This window comes from Poecilia reticulata, chromosome 7 (assembly GCF_904066995.2).
Source record: "Poecilia reticulata chromosome 7, P_reticulata-male-v2, whole genome shotgun sequence".
Lineage (NCBI taxonomy): Eukaryota > Metazoa > Chordata > Actinopteri > Cyprinodontiformes > Poeciliidae > Poecilia > Poecilia reticulata.
In genome coordinates this window covers 30766636-30789039 of record NC_088836.1, presented here as the reverse complement: position 1 = coordinate 30789039, position 22404 = coordinate 30766636, and the positions used below count along the sequence as shown (strand labels likewise).

The 22404-nt window shown below is 40.9% G+C and overlaps 1 protein-coding gene across 5 annotated transcripts in view; it reads left to right on the top strand.

The window, feature by feature from the left end:
- nckap5l (NCK-associated protein 5-like) overlaps positions 1-22404 on the top strand; it is a 49426-nt gene that overhangs the window by 17850 nt on the left and 9172 nt on the right. Inside the window, exons 1-7 of one of the 5 annotated variants that reach the window (XM_008414654.3) lie at positions 2626-3312; positions 8507-8576; positions 19644-19787; positions 20340-20408; positions 20493-20531; positions 20618-20737; positions 22070-22162. In XM_008414654.3, coding sequence (XP_008412876.2) covers positions 19644-19787; positions 20340-20408; positions 20493-20531; positions 20618-20737; positions 22070-22162 — 465 coding nt within the window. In that variant the 5' untranslated portion in view covers positions 2626-3312; positions 8507-8576. Of the gene's footprint in view, positions 1-2625; positions 3313-7994; positions 8322-8506; positions 8577-18759; positions 19788-20339; positions 20409-20492; positions 20532-20617; positions 20738-22069; positions 22163-22404 lie in introns of those variants that run through there. The other 4 variants (XM_008414655.3, XM_008414653.3, XM_081609302.1 and 1 more) reach the window with 4 other exon arrangements.

Below are 22404 nucleotides of genomic sequence, written 5' to 3'. Positions count from 1 at the left end.
AAAGATGTTCTGAGTTCAAAAATGTTTAGATTAGCCTCAAAAATCATGGAAATATTTTCAAAAGTCAAAAATGTAAAATTTTCGAAATTCTGAGATTCGTTTCTACACTTCAGTTTTTTTCTAGCACATTTTTTGACTTTTCAGACTCAGAAACTTCTGAGATTAAAAGATTTTTGGTGCATTTTTTCCTGCATTGGACCTAAAGACTTGAAATCCAAGAAAACTAGCTTAGAAGTTACTTTTATCTTAAGTATTCTAAGATATTTGCACTTGAAACTAGGCAAAAAGATAATTGGGAGGATTTTGTGTTTTTGCAGTGCAGCAGGAGACAAATCCTGCAATGTGGAGCTTGAATGACGTAGAGACTGGATTTATTTGTTCCTTAGAACAAATGTCAGAAATATTCAAGCTCACTACCAAAAGTAACTAATAAATAAATGACATTTGTTCTGTCTGTAGCTTGTAAAACATGTTCCAGTAATAAGGCGATAAATCCTGAAACGCTTCCTGTTGAATCGATTAAACCGATTATTTTTTTCCGTATGGGATTCATCAACGCTCGTCTTGGTGGGAAAACAAAGCCGCCCCTCCCCACCGCTCTGATTTCAGACACGAAAGCTGTAATTCCTCCGCGAATCTGGGGCAGCTCAGTCCTCGCCAAACGGGGGTGTCCCGAGATCCGAGCGACTCGTTTGAGCCGTGCGGCCGCCATGTTGGCGCCCCGGGGCGCCGGATTTTCACCGTGTAGGAAGTGAGCTTTACGGGTTGAGTCGATTCAGGTCAGATCTTTCTGTCTGCTGCATTCGGGTCAAAATAATGCAAAAAGCATTCAAATCGTACGGATCTGCTTTTGAAAAAGCTGAAAGCAGAATTCTGCACTGCAAAAACACAGCAAAACTTTGTAAGGACGACTTCCTGTATAAGCGAAATTATGTTTTTTAATCAAGATGAAACAATTATTGACTTAAAAAAGCTCCTATATCTAGAAGTTAGTTTTGTCTTAATTAGCTATACTAGCATTTTTGCGCCGCAAACTCAACGAAAATCATTGGTTAAATTCAGTGTTTTTGCAGTGTGCGGGAGGAATTCATTACTCGAAGCCTCTTTGGTTTACAAATCACCCTGAAATGACCTGCAGACGCCCTTGGAGCGGCTCGGTTGTTTGTCCTCCTGAATCTCATGTTTTCCTTCTCTAGCTGTTGCTGTTGCAGCTTTTCTGTTATCAGACTCTGCTGAGCTCGTCTGGTATGTCTACAGGGATGATGTGGCTTCATTAGCAAGGACAGCAGATGAGTCACACGGGCAGGGAGGGAGAAAACCTGGACGGATGAACCGCGTGAAGCTGCTGCTGCTGCAGAAATCACGACTGTTTTCACACAGTCTGGTCTGGACTTTCTGTTTCTGTTTGCTCTTCGCATTCTGTCGTGATGCTGGAAGACGAACTCGGACCGGTGGTTCGGTGAGCTGGTTTTGCTCTGAAACCAAAAGTCACAATTCTGTGATGTCAGAAATCTGAATTTTGGGAAAAAAGCAGAACATTTCTGAGTTGGTTCTTCGACTTTGGAGCTCATAAATGTCACATTTCTGAGATTAAGATCAAAATTTCATATTTGTTTTCTCACTCATTTTTGAATTTTGAACTTCATAAACTTGTTTTTTTCTTGAATTTTTATTAACTTAATAAAAAAAATTCCGGGGGCTGCACAGTGGCGCAGTTGGTAGAGCTGTTGCCTTGCAGCAAGAAGGTTCTGGGTTCGATTCCCGGCCCCGGTCTTTCTGCATGGAGTCTCCATGTTCTCCCTGTGCATGGTGGGTTTTCTCCAGGTACTCCGGTTTCCTCCCACAGTCCGAAAACATGACTGTCAGGTTAATTGGCCTCTCCAAATTGCCCCTAGGTGTGAGTGTGTGTGTGCATGGTTGTGTGTCTCTGTGTTGCCCTGTGACAGACTGGCGACCTGTCCAGGTGACCCCGCCTCTCGCCCGGAACGTTAGCTGGAGATGGGCACCAGCAACCCTCCCGACCCCACAGAGGGACAAGGGTGTAAAGAAAATGGATGGACGGATGGAAAAAAATTTCCAAGGTATTTTCCACAAATGTTTGACTATTTGAGCCTGTAGATTTTCTTGTTTTTTTTCTAGAAAATTTCTCAGATTAATCTAAAACTTTTGTCCATACTTTCACGCAATTTTTTGTAAATTTAGAGCTAAAAAAATTCCTTGTGTTTTTAGACAACGTCTGAGAATAATCTCAAAATTTCTGAGGTATTTTCCCACAAAATTTTCAATTTTTGGAACTCTGAAATTTTCTCGCTTTTTCTAGAAAATTACTGAAATTAATCACAAAATTTCAAAATTATATTCTAACAAATGTTCAACTTTTGGAGCGTTCCCTTGTTTTTACTAGAAAAATTAAGAGATTAATCTCAAATTTTCTGAGTTTTTTGTTGGAAATATTCTCCCTTTTTTCTACCTCCAGTAAACCGATGACACTGCGGCATATGAACCACTCAGGTTCCTAAAAAGAAGCCCGAACGGCGAAACTTTGTGTCTCTGGTGGCGTTTTGGAAACGGATGGAAACAGAACCAGTCGTGGTTTTGACTTGAACCTGATTTTGAAGGTTCAGTTCAGTTTCTTTTTGTTTTCTCCGGGTTTTCCTGAGCTCTCTGGTTTGTATCAGTGAAGCTTCCTGTTGGGAATCCATCCCGAGTTTCCAGTGGTTTCCATTTTCCTCCATGCAGTCACACATTCCTCACACGCAACACCTCCTGCCAAAGTGATTGAGGAAGACAATCCTCTTAGCACAGAGCCTGTTTTCTTTCTAGGCCACAGATCGGATCCCTGCAGAAGTCCCGTCGGTTCTGTAGGATTTCCCCTCTCTGTTACGTCTCTTTGTCCGCTCTGCAGCCCCCTCCTCCCCGCCTCCAACCAGCCATCATCTCCGCCTCTTTATGGCCCCAGCGAGCCAGCAGCTGCAGGGTTAATGTTTAGCAGCTAGGCAGGAGGAGCGGCAGAGAGGTGGGGGGCTGGTCCACAGCTGTTGTAGTAGGCTGGGTCTGTCGGGGTGAGGAAGCCTGCCTGCCTGCCTCACTCGCCCTGGAACAATGGGAGACACGGCGGCCGCTGCAGACACAAGGACAGGCCCGGCGTAGAGGAAACCGGCCTCGGAAAGTGACCGGGGGGGATTTTCTCCTCCTCCTCCGCAGCAGCCGGGGAGCAGACATGTAAAGCTGAGGCTTCTGGTTCCGGCTTCTTCTGGTGCCTTTTCGCTTTCGCCTGGGAGATTTCAGATGCTCTGACTGGATGACAGCAAGGTGAGCACAGCAGAGCCTGGAGCTGCAGGAGGCGATGCAGTCTCTCTGTTGTAGCAAAGCAGATTTTTAATGTCTGTGACCTTTTTTTTAAAATTTTATATGTGGTTTATGTCGGGTTTACTGAGTGTGGGAACTGCAACTCCATCTGAACTAATGGAATAAATCAATTAATCACATTATAACTTAAATTGAGCTCAATTATCTCTATTTGTGTGATTTTTTGTTTCTCTTTTCTGAATGGCAAAAGTCTTCATAATTCATTTTATTGGTTGCTTTTTTTGTTCTTTTATTTTGGATATTTTAAATGCCTTCCAGTTCCAGTTCTTTAGATTTTAAAGTTTGACATTATTATATCGAACATAATCTCAAAGCAGCGATATTTATCGTTTATCGCAGTAACTTCTGGGACGTGTTTGTTTCCAGGTCTGGTCTGAACTCGGTTCTGTTTGGGCTGCAGCTAACAAAGTGCCATAAATCTCCTGAGTGGGTGTCGGACGCCGCAGCCTGAAAGCTGCCTGGTTCCTGCTCTTTTTCATTTTTATTTTTATTTATTTTTGCTCCAGCCCACCGAGTCGTTTTGGGAGGCGAAGCGCTCCCCATCCCCCCAAAAATCACCCTTTGCTATCCGATTTGACTCGGTTCTTATAGCCAAACACGAGACAGGAAGTGGCACAGAGGGAACCCGTCAGCCTGATTCTGTCTCCCCCCACATCACTCCTGCTCTTTGATATTTATCTGCATTTGAACGTCTGCAAAAAATGGACGACTTTGACCTAGATTTGCGTCTCTTTTTGGAAAAAGGAAGGAAAAATTAAGTCGTCTCCTGTCTTTGTTGACGCCTCCATGTGAGGATTTGGGTTTTAGTCTTTGTTTACATCTCCTCCTCACCCACACACTTTGCTTTCAGAGCAAGAACTTCAGTATCTCCGGATTGGCAGATGGAAAAGGTGGCGTTTGACACATCCGCAGACGGTCTCTCCTGCGCCAAATCCCTTGCAGTGAGGCTGACATGATCTAAGAAGCTTTTGTGCATTTCGTCTCACCGCTGCAGCAGTTTCCTTTGATTTATTCCCATCCTCTTGATACTTTCTGCTTTCCTTCTTTTGGCGTCAAACTGCTTCTTCAGCCTTTACATCAAAACATTTCGTCTTCAGATGATGATGACGGCTGAATCTCCTTCTATTTATTGTTTTTATTTGTTTTAATATAAAATATAAGCTTGTCTAAAACATTTCTACCATAGGAGGTTTTAAAAGAAAGACATTATTTGAAGGCTAGTTGCTTCTCTGATTAAGAAAAACTCTTCTGTATATCACTTTCACTGCAAAAACACAAAATCTTACCAAATATTTTGTGTAGTTTTAGTTAAAAAAAATCTACAAGTGGCTCTAGTACTTTTTAAAATCAATAATAAGGAATTATTTACTTAAAACAAGCTTTTATTTCTTGCTGAAAAGTTACTTATAAGTTTGCTATGTCTTATTTCAAATGTTATTTGCAGTAGAAACTAGACCAAAAGTCCTGGGTACAGATTTGTGTTTTGCAGTGTACCCTTACTAATTTTGTATTTATTGATATGTTGTGGTCTGTTAGAGGCACAGAGACAATATCTCAGTCATGAAGAATATTTTAGATGCCATGTTTTCTAGTTCTGATTCTTTATTCCCACATTGGATCGAGATCTCTGCAGTCAAGTTCTTGAAGCTCCGGCAGATCAATACAAACATTGTGATGATGGTTTAATCACATAAATCAAAATGTAGATTTAGTTTTCATGTTATCTCTAAAATGGCAATCTTAGTGTTTGTAACATATGTGCAAATGTTAGATTATTATCTTCCTTTAAAATGTTAAGTAATTTTGCTACTACTGTTAGCTAAAAATCCTTTCATGCTATTGTTAGCTTGTTAGCTAATGTTAACGTTTTCCCTTGTATTATTACATGGGGTGTGTCTAAGTTCAGCGTCAACTTCAAGTAGGTCTGAAGAATTGGGCTGAAAAACGTATCACAATAAAAGCGTTTCATATCTGTCAACATTAATAATTATTGATCAGGTTTTTGTTTTAAATATCTGAGATGCTGCCGAACTGGAATACCTTTTCCTGTTCTATGCGCTCCACGGCGTTACTTATTTTCTGTGTGGCCTTTGAAGGACGTAGCCCCCAAATTTGGTTTTTCTTTTAGCGTAGCACCAAGTGTTACCTAACATGTTATCTAACATGCTAATGCTAGTAGCATACATACTATTAGAACTTTAGCTAATTCGGCTAAGATTGTAAGATAAAATCATCTCATGCTAATGTTAGCATATTAGCTAATGCTAGCATAATACTTACCATTTGAACATAAGCTAATTCTGCTAGGATTGTAAGCTAAAATGGTTTCATGCTAATGTTGCCATGCAAGCTAACATTGACAGTGGATTTGTGTTTGTTGACCTAAAAAAAGTAACTGCTAGCTTTTTAAGAGCTTGTATGAGATTCGCTTTTTTTCTTCTTTAAAATTATTGATAAAGTTCAACAACGGTTTCAGGTTAGCTTCTTCACAGCATTAAAGAGTAAATGTTATTTTTTTCGTTTCCTTTCTTAGCCTTGATTTGTAATTTTTCACTTAATCTCTTCCAGCATTTTATATTGGACTCGATTTGTTTCTGTTTGGGTTTTGATCGTTGTATTTACTCGTCAGATTTGACTGTCGATGTGATATCGACACGGATCACAGGTCACGGGCCAGGTGCACAGGGCGCAGTTCAGCAACACCAGATGATCCTCGATTTAAACCCAGATTGAGCTGGCAGATGCTCCACACTCTAATCCCATTCCCGTTTGATAAGATCTTGCGGGATCAGGCTCAGATAGGGAAACCTTTAGGAATGAGGAGTTTTTGTTGCCGCAAAAAAACTGTGTCGATGTGACAAAAAAGGGAATCACGGTGGCAGATGGGGTGTCCTGCTTATAATCTGAACTTTCCCTTTCCTGACCTAATTAACAAGGTTGATGGGGAATCCCACTTTAGACTGTAAGAAGTCTTTGTGTGGCGCTGTGCATCCCGTGTGATCTTAGACAGCATATCAGCTGAATTATTCATCGCTGCTCCTCTACAATGACTCAGATGAAAGGGGGAAAGAAGAGACTGAAGAAAAGGGCGAGACACAGGAGTAGGGGGCATGTGGTCGTATCCCGAGGGTAACGGAGAACCGTCCTCCCGGCTTCCTGTTCGCTGGTGGAGCGTTGGAAGGTCGCGGCAAAAATAACTCCTTTCACACCCACTGATGAGAAGCACATCATTGTTTCCATCTTTGAGACACAAATGCTAGCTAGACGAGTTCATAGCTCAGGAGTACGAAGAAAATCTGTTGAGTGCAGCTGGTTTTCTTTTTTAAAGAAAGCGTGTTTGGTCAGCTGTATGCATTGTACAATGGCTGCTGGAAAAGATAAGTGTTTCTTACCATCCAGAAACCACTTGCTGTTCTTCGCATCTTTACTCTGGTTGTCACTTTGCCCAGGCTTCTTCCACTGCAGTGAGATCGCATGTTTGGCACAGACCAACATTTGCTGCTGTTAGTTTCTCTCAGCTGACCACATGAGCACTGGCTGTCAGGCTCACGTTGCCAACGTCAGACTAACGTAATATTATCACATTATTGGATTAATCTCCATCAGGGCTCCAGACTGCAAACGTCTAGCAGGTATATTTGCAACATTCTCCAGGTTTTTTTTTGTTTTGTCAAAACAGATCTACAGTGTCTCTTGCAGATCGAGATTTAAGGGGAACATATCGTCTAAAATTTACATTTTGCATGTTTTTGTTCATCCGTTTGGGTTTCAACTGCTTCTAAAAACGGTTCAACGCTTAAACAAAAAAAAAAAAAAAAACTGTTGTTTGGCAAATGAACTGTTTCAAAAACCTCCAGAATGTAACATCACAAATCAACGGGCAGTGCCCGTCACACAGGGCAGCACATTTGTTCAGCCGGCTTTACAAATGGCTGCTGGAAAAGACAAGTGTTTTGTTGTTGACTTGCCATCCAGAAACCACTTGCTGCATTCTTGTTGGCTGTGCAGAAGGCTCCACGTCTGCTTTTCAAAGATGCATGGTTGTATAATTTTGCATCTGTTTGCAGGCATTTTCTCGTGTTGGCGATGAGTTTGGGCCAGCAGCAGCTTATTTGGATTTAAAGTGACAGAGGCCCTAAAACGGCTCAAAATAGACAGAACTGACCAAACTGAAATCATTCCTATTGGCTAAGAGTGACTTTAATCCGCTTTAGTGGAACTCTAGTTTGTTTCCAGGTAGTCCGGTTCGTTTGGGGAGGTGTGAACGCGTAATCAAACTCTGATGCAGACCAAAAAAAGGCAACTCCAGTCCGCCTACTGGTTAGGGTGACGTGAACTCTGGTGCGGATCGAATGCATGCATGAACGCCAAGCGGACCAGAGACCGCTCCAAAAGCAGGAAGTGGACTACAGTGCAAGGCATTCTGGGTAAATGGAACAAAAACAAACGTGCTAATCTAGCGCTAGCTAAAGAAATGCCTTGTGGTCTTTTACCAAAAGAGAGAAATCCTGCAACCGCTAAAATCTGACTCCATTTTTGTTTTCATTTGGTGAAGGAGGAAGTTGTGCTGTGTCTTCAAAAGTTTTTGTGTCGCTTTCTTCAGTGGTTCTTGGTGCAGCGCCCCCACAGGTGAGGAGGGGGACCTGGTTTTTCAAAAGGTTTGGTTTGTTTACCACAGTGCCGCATGAAAGTGAACCGCAGCAGCTGAACATTTAACGATTGTTGCAATTTAGTCCTCAGTCAAACTGAATCAACTGCAAGTCAAGGTTTAGAAGCAAGTCCACATCTGAACAGCAAATAAAATAAAGCTGATAAAGAGCCGGAAGGGTTTGAGCTGACTGGGTTTTGAGCCGACACAGACAAAGGACATGACTTGAATGTGATTCCATTGACGCCACTGATGCTTGAAAACCCTCCAATGCAGCTGAATGTGAGCAGTTCTGTCAGGAAAGGTGGGCCCAAATCCTTTAACAGCGATTTATTTAACAGCATTCCTGGAAAAATATGTGAAATACACTTTTGAAATGTAATACAGGACTGGCAGAGAATGTGCTGCAGGTCAGTTTTGTGTGGGTAATCTAAACTGAAAAGAGATTTTCTGTGTTTTAAACATTTCCTGGTGTTTTCTGTCCCTCAGCTCTGTGGCGTCGTCGTCGGGGGGACAGAGGAGCTTGACGGGAGAATCATAACAGGAGCTCAACCCACAGGTCGGCCACATCACCTTTTTATTTCTGTATGGCATTTCCTTATCTTTGCAAATATTTTATTTTGATTAGCATTAATATAATAAACTATAAGTTAACTGCAGGATCTTTAAGAATTGCATCATAAATTGACATTTTCAATAAAAAAACAAACTAATTTGCTTCTAGATTATTGAATAAATAGACATATGAGCTCAACGATAAAGATATTTATTTGTTTTAATCTGTAACTTAGGTTATGAAGTGTTACTCTAGTCGGATCATTTATTAAGCTTTTTTAGAAATCTGGATTGTGGACGCTAACATTAGCATTGGGGACGTTTGTGCTGCCGCAACATGTTAGCATTGAGATGCTAATTTAGCTAATTTGCTGATATGCTAATTATTTTTAGCACAGATTAAACACAACAATAGTATTTTCCAGAACCATTTGGGTTTTTTTTAAAGCAAAAATTTAAATTTGCCTCCAGTGGGTCAAAAGAAGAGGCTTTAATCGTTGTTGTTGTTAGCAGATGACGCCTGTGCGTCAGATTTACGGGTGTACCAGAAACGAGCAACAATGGTTCCGTTTTGGATCCTTTTATCTGAATTAAAATTAAAATTAATCGAAATTAGGTCCCAGTACTAATTCTTAAAAATCAACCCATTAAAAAAACTCATGTGAATCATTTGAAATGGTTTGATTTCAAACAACTCTGATTTTGATTCATTTAAAAAAAGAAAAGTTTTGGGGTTGCACAAAACTTCACGGCTGCTGTTTGGGGTCCGTTTGCACGCAGATGAACTTTTTTCACACCAGTTCTTTAGACATAAACTGAACTGATTCAAACTCTTAACATAAATCATCTCTTCCTTCCTTCCTGATATGTGGGGAAACGGTGTGAAAACTCAGTCAAATCGACTGCTTATTGACTGGAACTATACAGAAGAAACTGGTTTGGTTTTTCACAGTTTGGTGGAAACATCTTAGTACAGAAAGAATAACAACTGTGTGGTGTGGAAATTAGTTGTGCTTTAATGCCTTTTCCATCGAAATGTGCCACTTCCCTGTTGAATTTCCTGTCTGTTCTGTCATCAGGCTTCCTGTTAGAGAGGCACTTTACCAAAACCAAAAGAAAAACTCCCTCTGTTTCTGTGGTTTCCCTCGTATGAAAAGCTAAACCAGCCCTTTCAGATGCTGCTGGGTGATTTGCTTAAAGGACAGTAAGGCTATTTATTTACAGCAGGTTGGCTTCTTCCTTCCGTGTCATGTTGCAGCGTATTTGCGTGTTCTTGCAGCTCACATTTGTTATCTGCAGGTATCTGTTTGAGTCACTTTCGGGAGGAACCAAAGCGCAACATGCCGGCTTGGCTCGGAGGCCGAACACACGATCCCGCTCTTTTTGTTCTCTGATTGGAGCCTTGCGTTGCGAGCGGCGCCTCGCTGCACTTTGTTTACACTCGGCCGTGTCTGATGGACTCTGGGCTTCTGAGAAGGGTGCATTTAGAAAACCAAAACAAAGACTCTGAGCTTCCCTGCTATCTGCTTGCTTCTTCACTGCCTTCCTCCTTTATAATCACCCACAGGCAGCTTTGCTTCTGCAGCACCTCTTATTTCACACCAGGTGATTACATGTTATGTGTATTTGTGCTTGATTCATATGTATCTGCAGCCACGTTTCCATTACAAATTGGCACAAATCTTTGTCTATTTTCTCAAAAACGCAATTTTGCTGTGTTTCCCTTAGATGGTAAATATTACGCTCAATCAATATTTAAGAAAATATAAAGCAACCACTAGCAGCTTTTTACAAATGTTGAAAGATTACGACATAATTGTTCATGGAAATGAATAGATTTAAAGATAATTACCAGATGTTGGTGTGGTAATGTCGGCCTAGTCGATGGTCATTTGGTACACTGATGCATAGTAAAACCAGTGGCTAATTGTTTTATTATAGCATAAAAAATATTAGCAATAAACCTCAAAACATATTTATGAGACACAACGAAGAAAAGGTTCTACCAACCTGTCAGAAATCCAAATGAACAACTGATTCCTGCAGTTTTCTGAAGCCCAGCAGCCACTTTGGCTAATAAATGAACCCAGAGAAGCTCCAACATCGACAAATTTAGTTTCCAAGTTCAACTTAAATGCCTCGACGTGTCCAGGAGCAAATATCGCAGATTTAATATAAATGAATACTTTTGTACTTTTACAGCTTTTGTCGCAGTGAGAAATAAGTCAGTTAATTGCATCATCAATTAAAATGAGTTCAATAATTTCCAAATGCACAGTTTATCGTTTTTCTCTTTTATTTCATCTTTAACCAAAAACTGCATGATAAAATCTTCGTTCTGGTGTTTTGGTTTCAACTTGCTCTTTACTTGAAGGATAATTTTGTTTACAGAGACTTGGTAATTAATTTAATTTGTTGTTTCTGTTTATTTTGTATACTTAAAATGTCTTAAAGTTCCAGTTTTAAATGTTCTCTAGAATTTAAAGTTTGTTAAGCTTTGGTAATGTGTTCTTGTTTTATTATTCCATTATCGTTATGTTAGGGTGCAGCCTGAAGTGACCCAGTTCCGATTTTTTTTAACGTAACGTGACCTGAATCTGATCTTTTCATGGCAGTGTGAACAGCACAGGTCGGATTCTTTTTCGAATGTGATCCATATCCGATACGTATCCGATTCAAATGCGACCGTAACGTCCAGGCCGCATTCATCCGAACTGAACGTCACTGATTCTCAACAAATCTCACTATTCTGTGTCCTGAAACGCGCAAGTGGGAAGAAAAACAAGAACCATGACGGACTATAATGAGGATTAAGTTGTTAATATGCTGCTCCGGTTGGACAACAACTTCCAATATATAAGCTAAGCTACACCGTTAGCCTCCATGTTTACTTCCGCAAACACTGAGCTCTTCTTCTTCTTTTTATGGCGGTTGGCAGAACACTGAGAACGCTGACGCTATTGCGCCCTCTACTGCGCATGCGGGACACTTTCCGGTCGTTTGACTGTTTACACTGCAGAACACATACAGGGAGCATTTACTGGCAGAGTGAACCCGGCAAAACAAATCGGAATTGAGTCACTTCAGGCTGCAGTGCGAACTAAGTTGAAAATAGTCTAAAAACAACAATATTATCATTTATCGCAATAATTTCTGGGGTAATTTATTGGTCAGCAAAACTTGTGGTATCTCGTCTAACATTATAACTTATTAAAGAGAACTCTTCAAGTTTTCCTTTGAATAAAAAAGGAGCCATTTTCATGAAGAAGTGATATTCTGGTAGGTTTCTTCTAAAATCATGAGCAAATATCTCACAACCTCAGCCTCTGATCAGATTTAATAAAGATGAATTTGCCGTTTCATTTTTACAACTTTTTGAAGCAGCTTTTGAAAAACAGCTGAGCGTCTCACTCAAAATATTTTTTCAATCCTTTGCAGTTTTGCTGCGTTTCTCCTCACAACAGACGAACCAAAGCTAAATTACAGCAGGGTGAAGCAGCGGGGGCTGTAATATTGATGTTCGTCGGTGTGGTTGCACATGGACTTCAAATTTCAGCTTTATTTTAAATTTGAGCGATGCCTCAAATTTAAGGTTGCCTGGTTTCTGCATTTAAATACAGAGGTTTGATTATTGGGTTGCAGAAAAATCCGATAGTCTGCAGAAGCTACTTTTCAGACTTCTGCTGTTCTTCCGAGGATTATTTTAGCTGTTGGGCTGGAAATGAATTCGCGATATTGCGGTTCGGTTCTTTCCATCACCCGGTGTGAGATTACGATTCACGCATCGGGTCCTTCGCGTTACTCACCGACAGGAACAACAGTTTCTACCATGACACAACGCGGCCTGTGATGAATGCTAATGTGTCATTGTTCCTCTTTGCATTCCTCCCCCGGTGGTTTCTCTGTTACAGAACCGGCGGCTGAGCGGCTGCCAGCCCGGCTCCGTGGAAGGAGCCCGCTGGCACTGCAGCGCCGCCGGGAACCGCCAAGCCTCTCCTCCGCCCCGTCAAAGAGGCTCTGTGTGCAGTCCGCTCGCTGCCTCCCAAACCGCAGTCATCGTCAAGGCGATCCTGCAGTTTAGGAGCCGTGTAGCCTCCCTCCTCTGCCTCGCCCAACCCCCCATCTTCATCACCGTGTTGGGCTCAGATTTATCTGCGCTGCAGCCCGAAGCAAACACATGCAAGGCAGGCTTATTTATGTAGCACCTTTCAGCCAGAGACGATTCAAAGTCCAGCACAAGGAAGGCAAAAAGAAAAACAGGTTAAAATTAGACGGATTACATCTAAACAGATTTTATATAATTAAATAAAAAATACATAATCAGTGGTGATCAATTGCAGCTTTCAGTCTGCAGCCCACACAGCTCAGATTTTTACATTTTAAATTTCATTTAAAATTATTTTTTAATTGGATTTAAATAGAATTTGCACAGTCATCTTTAAGATAAAAGTTTATTTTTTTTATTTAATTTTTTAGGATTTTCTTTGGAGGGAGGGTTCATTATTATTTTCCTGCATTTTTTTCAATTTTATTTTTGTTTTTGTCTTTTAATTTTACTTTTAAAAAATGCTAATTACTATTTTAATGTAAATATAACATTTTCATCATTTTTATTTTATACTTTTGCATAATTTTTTTATTTTTCAGTGAGTTTTCATCGGTAAAATCTTTTTTTATTTTAAATTTAAGACATTTTTGTTTAATTTTACACGTTAACGGACAGAAAAAAAGAACAACAGCAGAGTAACGATATGTATATCTCCCATATTTACAGTATTAAAAAAAAAACTTAATTGAACAAATTTACTATCGGTGTGAAAACAAGGTTTTTCTCTCAAAGCACTTGCTAATGTTTAACCAAGTTTTAATAAATTACATAAAAGCTGATTTTGGTGCAGCAAAGTTAACTTTTCAGTAAAAGTCACCATCTGCGTTGGGGTCGCACAAAATCAATCCACGGGCCACAAATGGCCCCCGGGCCGCACTTTGGACACCTCTGGTTTCAAACAATGCTCAGTGGTTTATGCCAGCAGGTTTCTGTGGATGAAAACTTTCCTGAAACCGATCCTGTGTTTACGGTTTTTAAAACAATATGGCTGACATGTTTGTTTTGAAAAGACCAGGCCGCAAGTAAAATAACTCAATTCAGTCAAACAGCTGAAACATGCTAGCTTAAGCTAACACAGTTTTTTAGTATTTTATGATTGAACTGCTGATTTGTGCCTGAATAAAAACGCAGCTTCATCTGTCTTCGTTCCCCTGAGACAAAACCACATCAGTGGAACTCAGTGCCAAATGTTCATGTGTATATTTAGCCCCACTTTTGTTGTCTTTTGCTCTACGCTGTAATTTCCACGTGCACACAGAGGACCGTGCACGCGTCTCGGTCGTTGCCGCCCGGAGCTTTGATGTGCATTAGCGAGGAGAGAAGCCGGTATTTATAACCGCTCGTATCGTTCCTGCATCCAGGGTCGGCCGGCCGGTGAAGATCTGCTTCCGTTCTTAGATGGGCTCCATTGATCAGGCCTCCATTATACGGGCAGATGTGACTGTGTTGAGTCAATCCCGGCTCGATAAACAGCCGGAGCTTCAGATGCTGCTGCTCAGGTCGGTCCGTCAGGGCTCACTGTCGGCCATGTTCAATAATCTTCCAGTAAACACTTTGCAAACAGCTCCTGTTACTCGATGCCTGGAGGGTCTCTGCTCATTTCTTCTGACGGCTCTGAAAGCCGATGAACATTTGACCATTATGCGTTGTAGTGTGTTGTGTTTTTATGGGGGTTTGCATTTAATATTTGGAATATTTTGTTTGGTTTTAGTCATAAGAAGCTCGGATGCAGAACATTTAGGATGTCGTTATGGAGAAACCATAAGTCCAAATGAATTTTTGTTTTCTTCATCTTGCTTGATATTTGCTTCTCTTTGGCCTCGGCAGCAAACCAAACCCAATGCTTTTAATCAGGGTTTCTACATGTTTCAACTCAAATGTAAGACTTTTTAAAGATTATAGGGAATGAAATTTAAGATCTGCATTGTGATAAATATATAAAAGAAAAGAAAAATTTATTTATTACTGCTCTCTGGTTCCATGATCTACCCTTTACCTTTTCTGAGCTGTATTTCCCTACTTAATAACATCCATCCATCCATCCATCCATTTTCTTTCACCCTTGTCCCTCAGTGGGGTCGGGAGGGTTGCTGGTGCCCATCTCCAGCTAACGTTCCGGGCGAGAGGCGGGGTCACCTGGACAGGTCGCCAGTCTGTCGCAGGGCAACACAGAGACACACAGGACACACAACCATGCACACACACACTCACACCTAGGGGCAATTTGGAGAGGCCAATTAACCTGACAGTCATGTTTTTGGACTGTGGGAGGAAACTGGAGTACCTGGAGAAAACCCACCATGCACAGGGAGAACATGCAAACTCCATGCAGAAAGACCCCAGGCCGGGAATCGAACCCAGAACCTTCTTGCTGCAAGGCAACAGCTCTACCAACTGTGCCACTGTGCAGTACTTAATAACAACTTTCTTAAAATAAAAATAATCTCTAGGTTAAACTGGTCCTTTACCACCATGTTTTAAATCCACTTAAACTCCAATTTCAGAGTTTTTGTTGCACCAAATGCTGCCCTGGGGTCAGTCCTAGTATCAGCAGCACTTTCTGGGGAGCTTTAGAAACGCCAGGGGAGCAAAACTGACACATTTCTGGGGTTTTTTGTGGCTTTTGGCAGCAGCTCTCTGCTTCTCACACTGCATATGGCTCTCTACAGCCTTGACTCGAGTTGTTTTGAACAGAATTCACGTAGCATCGTACGGGTTCGCTACAGAAGTGAGTCAGTAGTGAAGACAAACCAGTATCAGTCAATGAGTGATACATTTGGTCAATTAACCAAAAACAGGATTTCTGCAGAATTTACCAACTCAATACTTTTAAAGATGATTGTGATTGAAATTTAATACCTGTATCCTGACAAAAATGTGCAAAAGATGATCAATTAGCGATAAATTCACACTTGCCCAAGTTGGACGTAAAAAAGCTAGCGAGCTAGCTAGCAAGCAAGGGTATAAGAACATGAAAGATTAAATAGTCCTGCCACAACAAAATTTAAGACCCGTATTAATGTATTTAAGGCGTAATTACATTTTCTAAATTAATTTAAAACTTTCTAAGACCACTATGAATGAAATTTAAGACTTCTGCCGTGACAGAAATGTACACAAGACATAAATTGGTGATGACTTGGCACTTAACCATGATTGAGGTAAAAATGCTAGTTGGCTAACTAGCTAGCAAGGGTATATTAGCAGCTAGTTAGCAGTAGCTGCAACTGCCTCAAGTCAAAGAAAGTAATTAAGATGTTTACGTGCAACAGAATTTAAGACCTGTAATTAATATATTTAAGGTAAAATTACTGTTTTAAAATGAATTTAAGACATTTTAAGGTCTTGATTTTAGCTAAACCTATTTAAGACTTTTTAAAAAAAGACTTTTTAAGGATGCCCAGATGGACTGCTTCATCTTGGATTTGTGCCTCAGAACATAAATGTTGTAAAAACTTGACATTTCAGTTGTAGGAAAGGAGTTTTTCCCTCTTTCTGCGCAGACGATGCTGAGAAAGTCTCAGTGATGTAAAATCTGTTAGCAGGAAATATGAACTTCTGATTAGATCAACCTGACATGACTAAACAATAATCCTAAAAACAGGAAGTGCTTTCCTTTCATCCTCTTGGCAAAATATTTCCAGGTAAATGGTTTAGTGCTACCGTTCTAGCAGGGTAGATTCAGTGGAAAGGACAGTTGATAAATAATGGCTTCAGGAAACTACCAGCACTCCTCTTTTTTTTTTTTTTTGCTGAAAACATTTGTATTTACTTGTTCTCTGCAATCAAGGACAAAAACAAAAGTACTGGTGTGTCGGCAGAGGGTGATAATGTTGACATTAATCACATTAAGGTTCAAAAGAATAATCTGAGCATGGCTAAAGCAGCGCTAGGCTAAGGACTTTTCTGCAGAGTCATCTGTGTTAACATGTTAACACAGTTAACGGATGAAATTTAACGGAAACAGAGTTGGAACAAAACGGGATAAATTTGGAAAGTTATTTATATGCTTTTGCTGAAGCCGGTTCATAAGAACCCGAATCGATCGGAGTGAATGAAGCGTTTCTTTGGAGCGTGTTTGATCCGAGGATTAACCCAGATTGTTACAGCAGCAGTGTGTGTGGGAGTGAGGTTAAGTAAACCGCGTCGTGTGCTCCTGGTGAGGAAGGAACATGCAACCCGGTTTAACCGGGTGGCTCACTGTTCAGGGCCAACATCCAGGCAGAAATCAGGTTTAATGGAAGATAAAACAACAAATGATTTACCTGCACTCAGCTCTTAATGTCATTAAATGATCAATGCTACTGCTTTAATGCTTTCATCATGGCAGCCTGTGTGACCGGTCAGGAAAACTGGTAACTGTGCCAGTTTCTTCCTGGCCTCCAGCCACTGAACCAGGCAAGTCTTATCCGCTCTAATGACTCCTCAGGATGTGTCGGTCGGATCGACACGCCTTCCTTTCTCAAACACACACTCACTCGGAGGTTCACCTGGATCCCCGCCTGGCGCTCAGCCCTGCAGCGTGGCGCGCTCGGACTCGGGCAGCCGGTCCGCGCGGCGTGGCGCTGCTGGTGCTGCCTGATCTGTGGAGGAAACGTACAGGAAGGCTTATCCCTGCACACAGTCAGTGTGTGTGTGTGTGTGTGTGTGGATTAGACGGGTTACACGGTGGAGACGGCAGCAGAGGCAGGTTGGTCAGTCTCTGTTTTGGTTTGCTCAGGGAAACGGATGATGGAGGAAGTTTACTACAGCAGCAGCGTTTGAAACAATAAACCGGTCTGGGATGACGGCAAACGTTTTTCCACAACCTGGTTTTGCTTTAGAACCATGTTGGATATCAGTTTTAAACCAAGTGTGTTTCAGGTCTGAATAAATGGGGGAAAATAAAATAAAATGGACATTATTCCCAATGTCCAACCAAACATACGTCCTTTCTTCCGTCTGTCCATATTTCGAGGTTGACCTTCGTCCTCATTTCAGGATAAAAGTTTGTATTTATTTTCTGAAAATGCTACAAAAATGCTTGCTATGTTCTTCTCTTGTCTTGGCTAACTTCTTGATAACCATTAGCTGAATGAGTTTTCTTCAATTAAACCAACAAAAAAACTAAAATTATATTATTTTTGCACAAATAAAACTAATAACTGTAACGATAAAGAAGATCCTTCAGTCTATTGGTTTCTGTTAGAAACTTTGGAATAACCTTTGACCTGGGTTTCATTTTGGAAATCATGTCAAATCCCTGGTTTGATTTCAGTTTTTTTGTGAAACGTCTCCAGCTTTACCTGTTTTCTCCTCTTCTGACATAGAAATCTGAATCCACACTTTTGTTTTGGCTCGTCTGGGTTATTGGAATGTGCTTCACAGACGTCTAACCAAAACATCCCTAGAACGGTTTACTCCTGATTAAATCCTCAAAAATGTATCTTGTATTTATACTTCTAATACACTGTGGCCTAGTCAAAGTCTGGATTTAAATCCTAGAATCCAATTGAGTTGAAGCATCGTGACCTTACATGGATATTTCCTGCCTGAAAACCTTCCTTTGGGGATGAATTGAAACATTTTTGCAAAGGAACGCGGGTCAAAATCCGTCCGCAGGGTGTAAAAGATAATGACCAGTTATAAGAAACGCTTGTTGGCGGATGTTCCCACCAAGGGCGGCGCAACCAGTTATTAGGTCTGGGCTCAGTTTTCATCATTTGAAGCCTGCAATTTATATTTACTCTGGTTATCTTTGTCTGATATTAAAATCTGGTGATCTAAAAATGTTTACGTGATTATAGAGACGGTCCTGTCTGGTACGAAACTTTCAAAACTGTTGACAAAGTTAAATTGGTTTTGTTTCTGGGCAACTGTAAAATGAAATTCATCAAGATTTATTTACAATTAGTTTCTTTGAAATGTGATTTCAGTGTATACACAACTGCAGAAAAAACAGATTTATGACTCTAAGCCACTCACACTTTGAGGAGGTAACTCCGAACGACCACTAGTAGATCGTAAATGCAAAATAAATTGGCCAATTTAAAACAAAATTTAAAAATGGCTTTATTATTACAGAGTAACAAAACCCCAAATCAACTTTTTTGCATTAAATTATCTAAACTGGTACTTAGAAGGTGCTGTTTTTGTATTTCTGTACAAATTGTGACATTTTTGTGAAAATTTGTTTAATTGTGTGATATTTGGCCTTAAGCCGTCTCAGTGCTGCCCTCTATGGGTTGAATCTTGGCTACTGCAGTGGAATTTTCCTATTGGTTGCAAACGGTACAGCTTGGTTCATGTCTACCTCACAGTCCCGTTCTGGTGCAAAGACTCTCATTCAGACACATTGATAAAGTTTCTCAGCTTTACACATGTGATTCATTTGCACATGGAGTGAAATGAGAAAAGTCTCCAGATTTCCCACTTTTTGAAAAAAAAAATTTGCTAGAAGTATCTTCAATTTTCTAAATATAGTGACAAAAATGCTAAGTTGGTCACTTTTGACCTGAACACATCCCCACACTTAGTCACGCCCCTCAGTGTATCTTGGCCACGCCCACTTTTGGTGGAATTTTTTTCTAAATTTGGCTTTGGGCAGCGTTTTGCTTTCACAGGGAATTTAGTTACACTTTTAACTACAAATTTGAAGCTTTCACTTGTTTGTGTGTGTGAGAGAGGGAGAGAGAGTTGGAGCAATCCTTGGTGCCCTCTGCTGGCCTGGAGGATCCAAACAGTAGCTTACTTAGCTTAAATGCTAATCATGCTTAGTTTAAAATGTCAAAAAGCTTTTGCTGCACAGAACAAAGCTTAGAAATTCAAGACTAGTTTATTCTCACACCTCGGAAATAGTCTCTATCCTACTGAACACTTTAGTCTTTATTTGACTGTATTTTGCTTTTGTTTGCTCATGTCCAAAAGTAGCTTTCCCTGTAGTTTAGCATAAAGATGGCAGCAGAATCCCTCTCTTTGTTGCAGATGAGAACAATGTCGGATGAGGCGGAACAGAGAACGTGTGATGAGGACTTTGGTTCTGAGGAAGAGGAGGGCGAGGAAGGAGACGTGGAGTCCTACCTGGAGGACAACAGCAGCGAGCTCATGGACCGACTCCGAGAGCTGGAGGTGAGTTAATAAGACTCTTATACACAGAACCAGACGAGGATGTTGGAGTCGGATGATCTGCTGTGGCGCCCCCTAGAGGGGATGAGAAAACAAACGTTTTTACATTGGTATGTTTATAAATATTTTGTTTTTTCCTGACAAATCATCTTCTTGTAGAGGTGGGTGACAGGGACGTAGTTTTACCATAATTTCTAGTATTATTGTGATGATGAAAGTGACAATAAGAACAATTTTTTGCTTCTTTTTAAAGACACTTGACAGATAAAGAAGTGTAATTTATATAATTAAATACTGTATCATAACTGCATTTAATCATATTTTCAAATGTATTGTTACTTTTATTGAACAAACTGGGAATAAAATTGTTAAATTAACAATTCGGACATTTTGGGGGGTTTAGAGTTAGTTGGAGTTTATTGTGATGACAGTAAATCAAGATATCATGATAAATGATAATTGATGCTATAACTGCCCACCGCCATCGTCTCGTCCAGTAGTTTTGGTGTTTCTCTTTAAACATCTGACTTTCCCCCGTTGCTCGTCTATTTGCAGGCGGAGAACTCTGCTCTGATGTTGGCGAATGAGAGCCAGAGGGAAGCTTATGAGCGTTGCTTAGATGAGGTGAGTCCATGTCGGGAATGAATCGTTCGGAAAGCGCGGCGCCCAAACGTGTAACTCTGTGATGGCTTTCTGCTCCGTTGACAGGTGGCCAATCATGTGGTCCAAGCTCTGCTTAATCAGAAGGTAATGCCAAACTTCAGTTTGTCTTGAATCTCTGCCCTTTGACCCCTGGATTAAACAAAAAGTCGCTGTGATCCGACTCTGAGCAGGATCTGCGGGAGGAGTGCATCAAGCTGAAGATGTTGGTGTTTGACCTGGAGAGACAGAACCGCGCGCTCTGTGAGCTCTTCCAGCAGAAGCTGCCCAACCATCCCACCACTCACTACCAGGTAGCTCAGACCACAGATCCACGCAACAACTTTCACGGAAAATGCAAAAGAAAAACTTGACGTGTTAATTGCAGGTATTTGAATTTGAACTGAAATGATTTCCTCTGTATTTCTGTACTAGATTTGATATCCTCAGGTGTGGAAGATGCTCACCTGTCATTCCTGAATATCTATTGGTGCATAAAGTTTTTACATTTTTACTTATTTCTACCTCAAAAAATATTTAACCTGAATGAAGTCAAGTCGGGAGATTTCATCCGCAGGGCAGCTGAAAGTCCTTTACATCACAAAAACATAACACAGTCATCAATTCTGAAACGAGCAATAAACATTACATCTCGTCAAATACTCAAATTCATTATCAAATATACAACCAAAATAAAAAAACAGGTGCCTTTTTAGTCTTGATTTAAAGAAAGTCAGTGTTTCTGCAATTTTGCAGAAACACTGACTTTTTCCAGATTTATGGTGCGTAGAAGCTGAATGCTACTTCTCCATGTTTGGTTCTGGTTCTGGAAAGTAAATCAGACCAGAACCAGACGACCTGAGAGGTCTGGAAGGTTGATACAACAGCAGCAAATGTATTTTAGTACTAAGCCGTTCAGTACAGAAGCATTTTAAGGTCTATTCTCTGATCTGCAGGGATCCAGAGAATGACCTCTAGCTGTCTGATTGACCTTTTAGGCACTGATGCAGTAATCAGCGCAACTAAAGATAAACACATGAGTTTCTCTAGATCTTGCTGGGACATTAATTCTTTGAATCTGGAGATGTTCTTCAGGTGACAGAAGGCCGACTTTGTAACTGTCTTTATGTGGCTCTGAGGGCTCAGGTCAGAGTCCATCACTGCTCCCAGATTTCAGGCCTGATCTTTAGTTTGTATTTGTAATAACTGAAGCTGTGCTGACTGTAGACCGTTCCTCTTTAGGTCCAAAGTTAGTAACATAAGTTTTGTTTCTGTTCAGCTGGAGGAAGTTAAGGCACATCCTCACTTTGATTGGTTCTAAGCCTCCGTTTGGTGCTTGGACGGATTTGGAGTGACATCGTAATGTAGAGCAGTGTATTACCATCATCTGTGCAGTTGTGGCAACTAATAGTGTTTCTTGAGTGAGAAGTGTGTTAATTATTGTAAAATCACGCACCATAAATCAAACGTAATCACAGACGAGTTGTCTGAATTCCCTGACACAGTGATGAATCTGGGGCGAGTCACCCGTGTCTCATTTTGTTCCTACAGTTACCAAACTGAACCGTCTCATTGTTTTGTGTGTATCTAATGGCCTGTGGGGCATGTGCTGTCTTCCTAATTGCCCCGTGATTCTCCTGTTGCAGGTCCAGGCGGGACCCCTCCCAGACTACAATGCACAGCTGCACAATGACTCGGCCAAACAGGTGGAGCCGGCCCAGACTGAAGCACAAGCCAAGGTGACTATTAAAGAGTCAAGCATGTAGAGTTTTAACAGACGGTGAGGAGAAAGCGGTGGGTCCACAAACCCCACCTGTGGGTGTGTTGAATTCTGACCTTTGCTCTGTTTTCAGCTGAGGCTGCTAATCTCGTTCTCAGTCATTTCCTGTACGCATGCAGTCAAAGGTCTTCATGAACTGAATTGTTCAATTTGTTTAGGTGTCCACACTGAATACACTTTTGATCTTAATCTCCTTCTTTC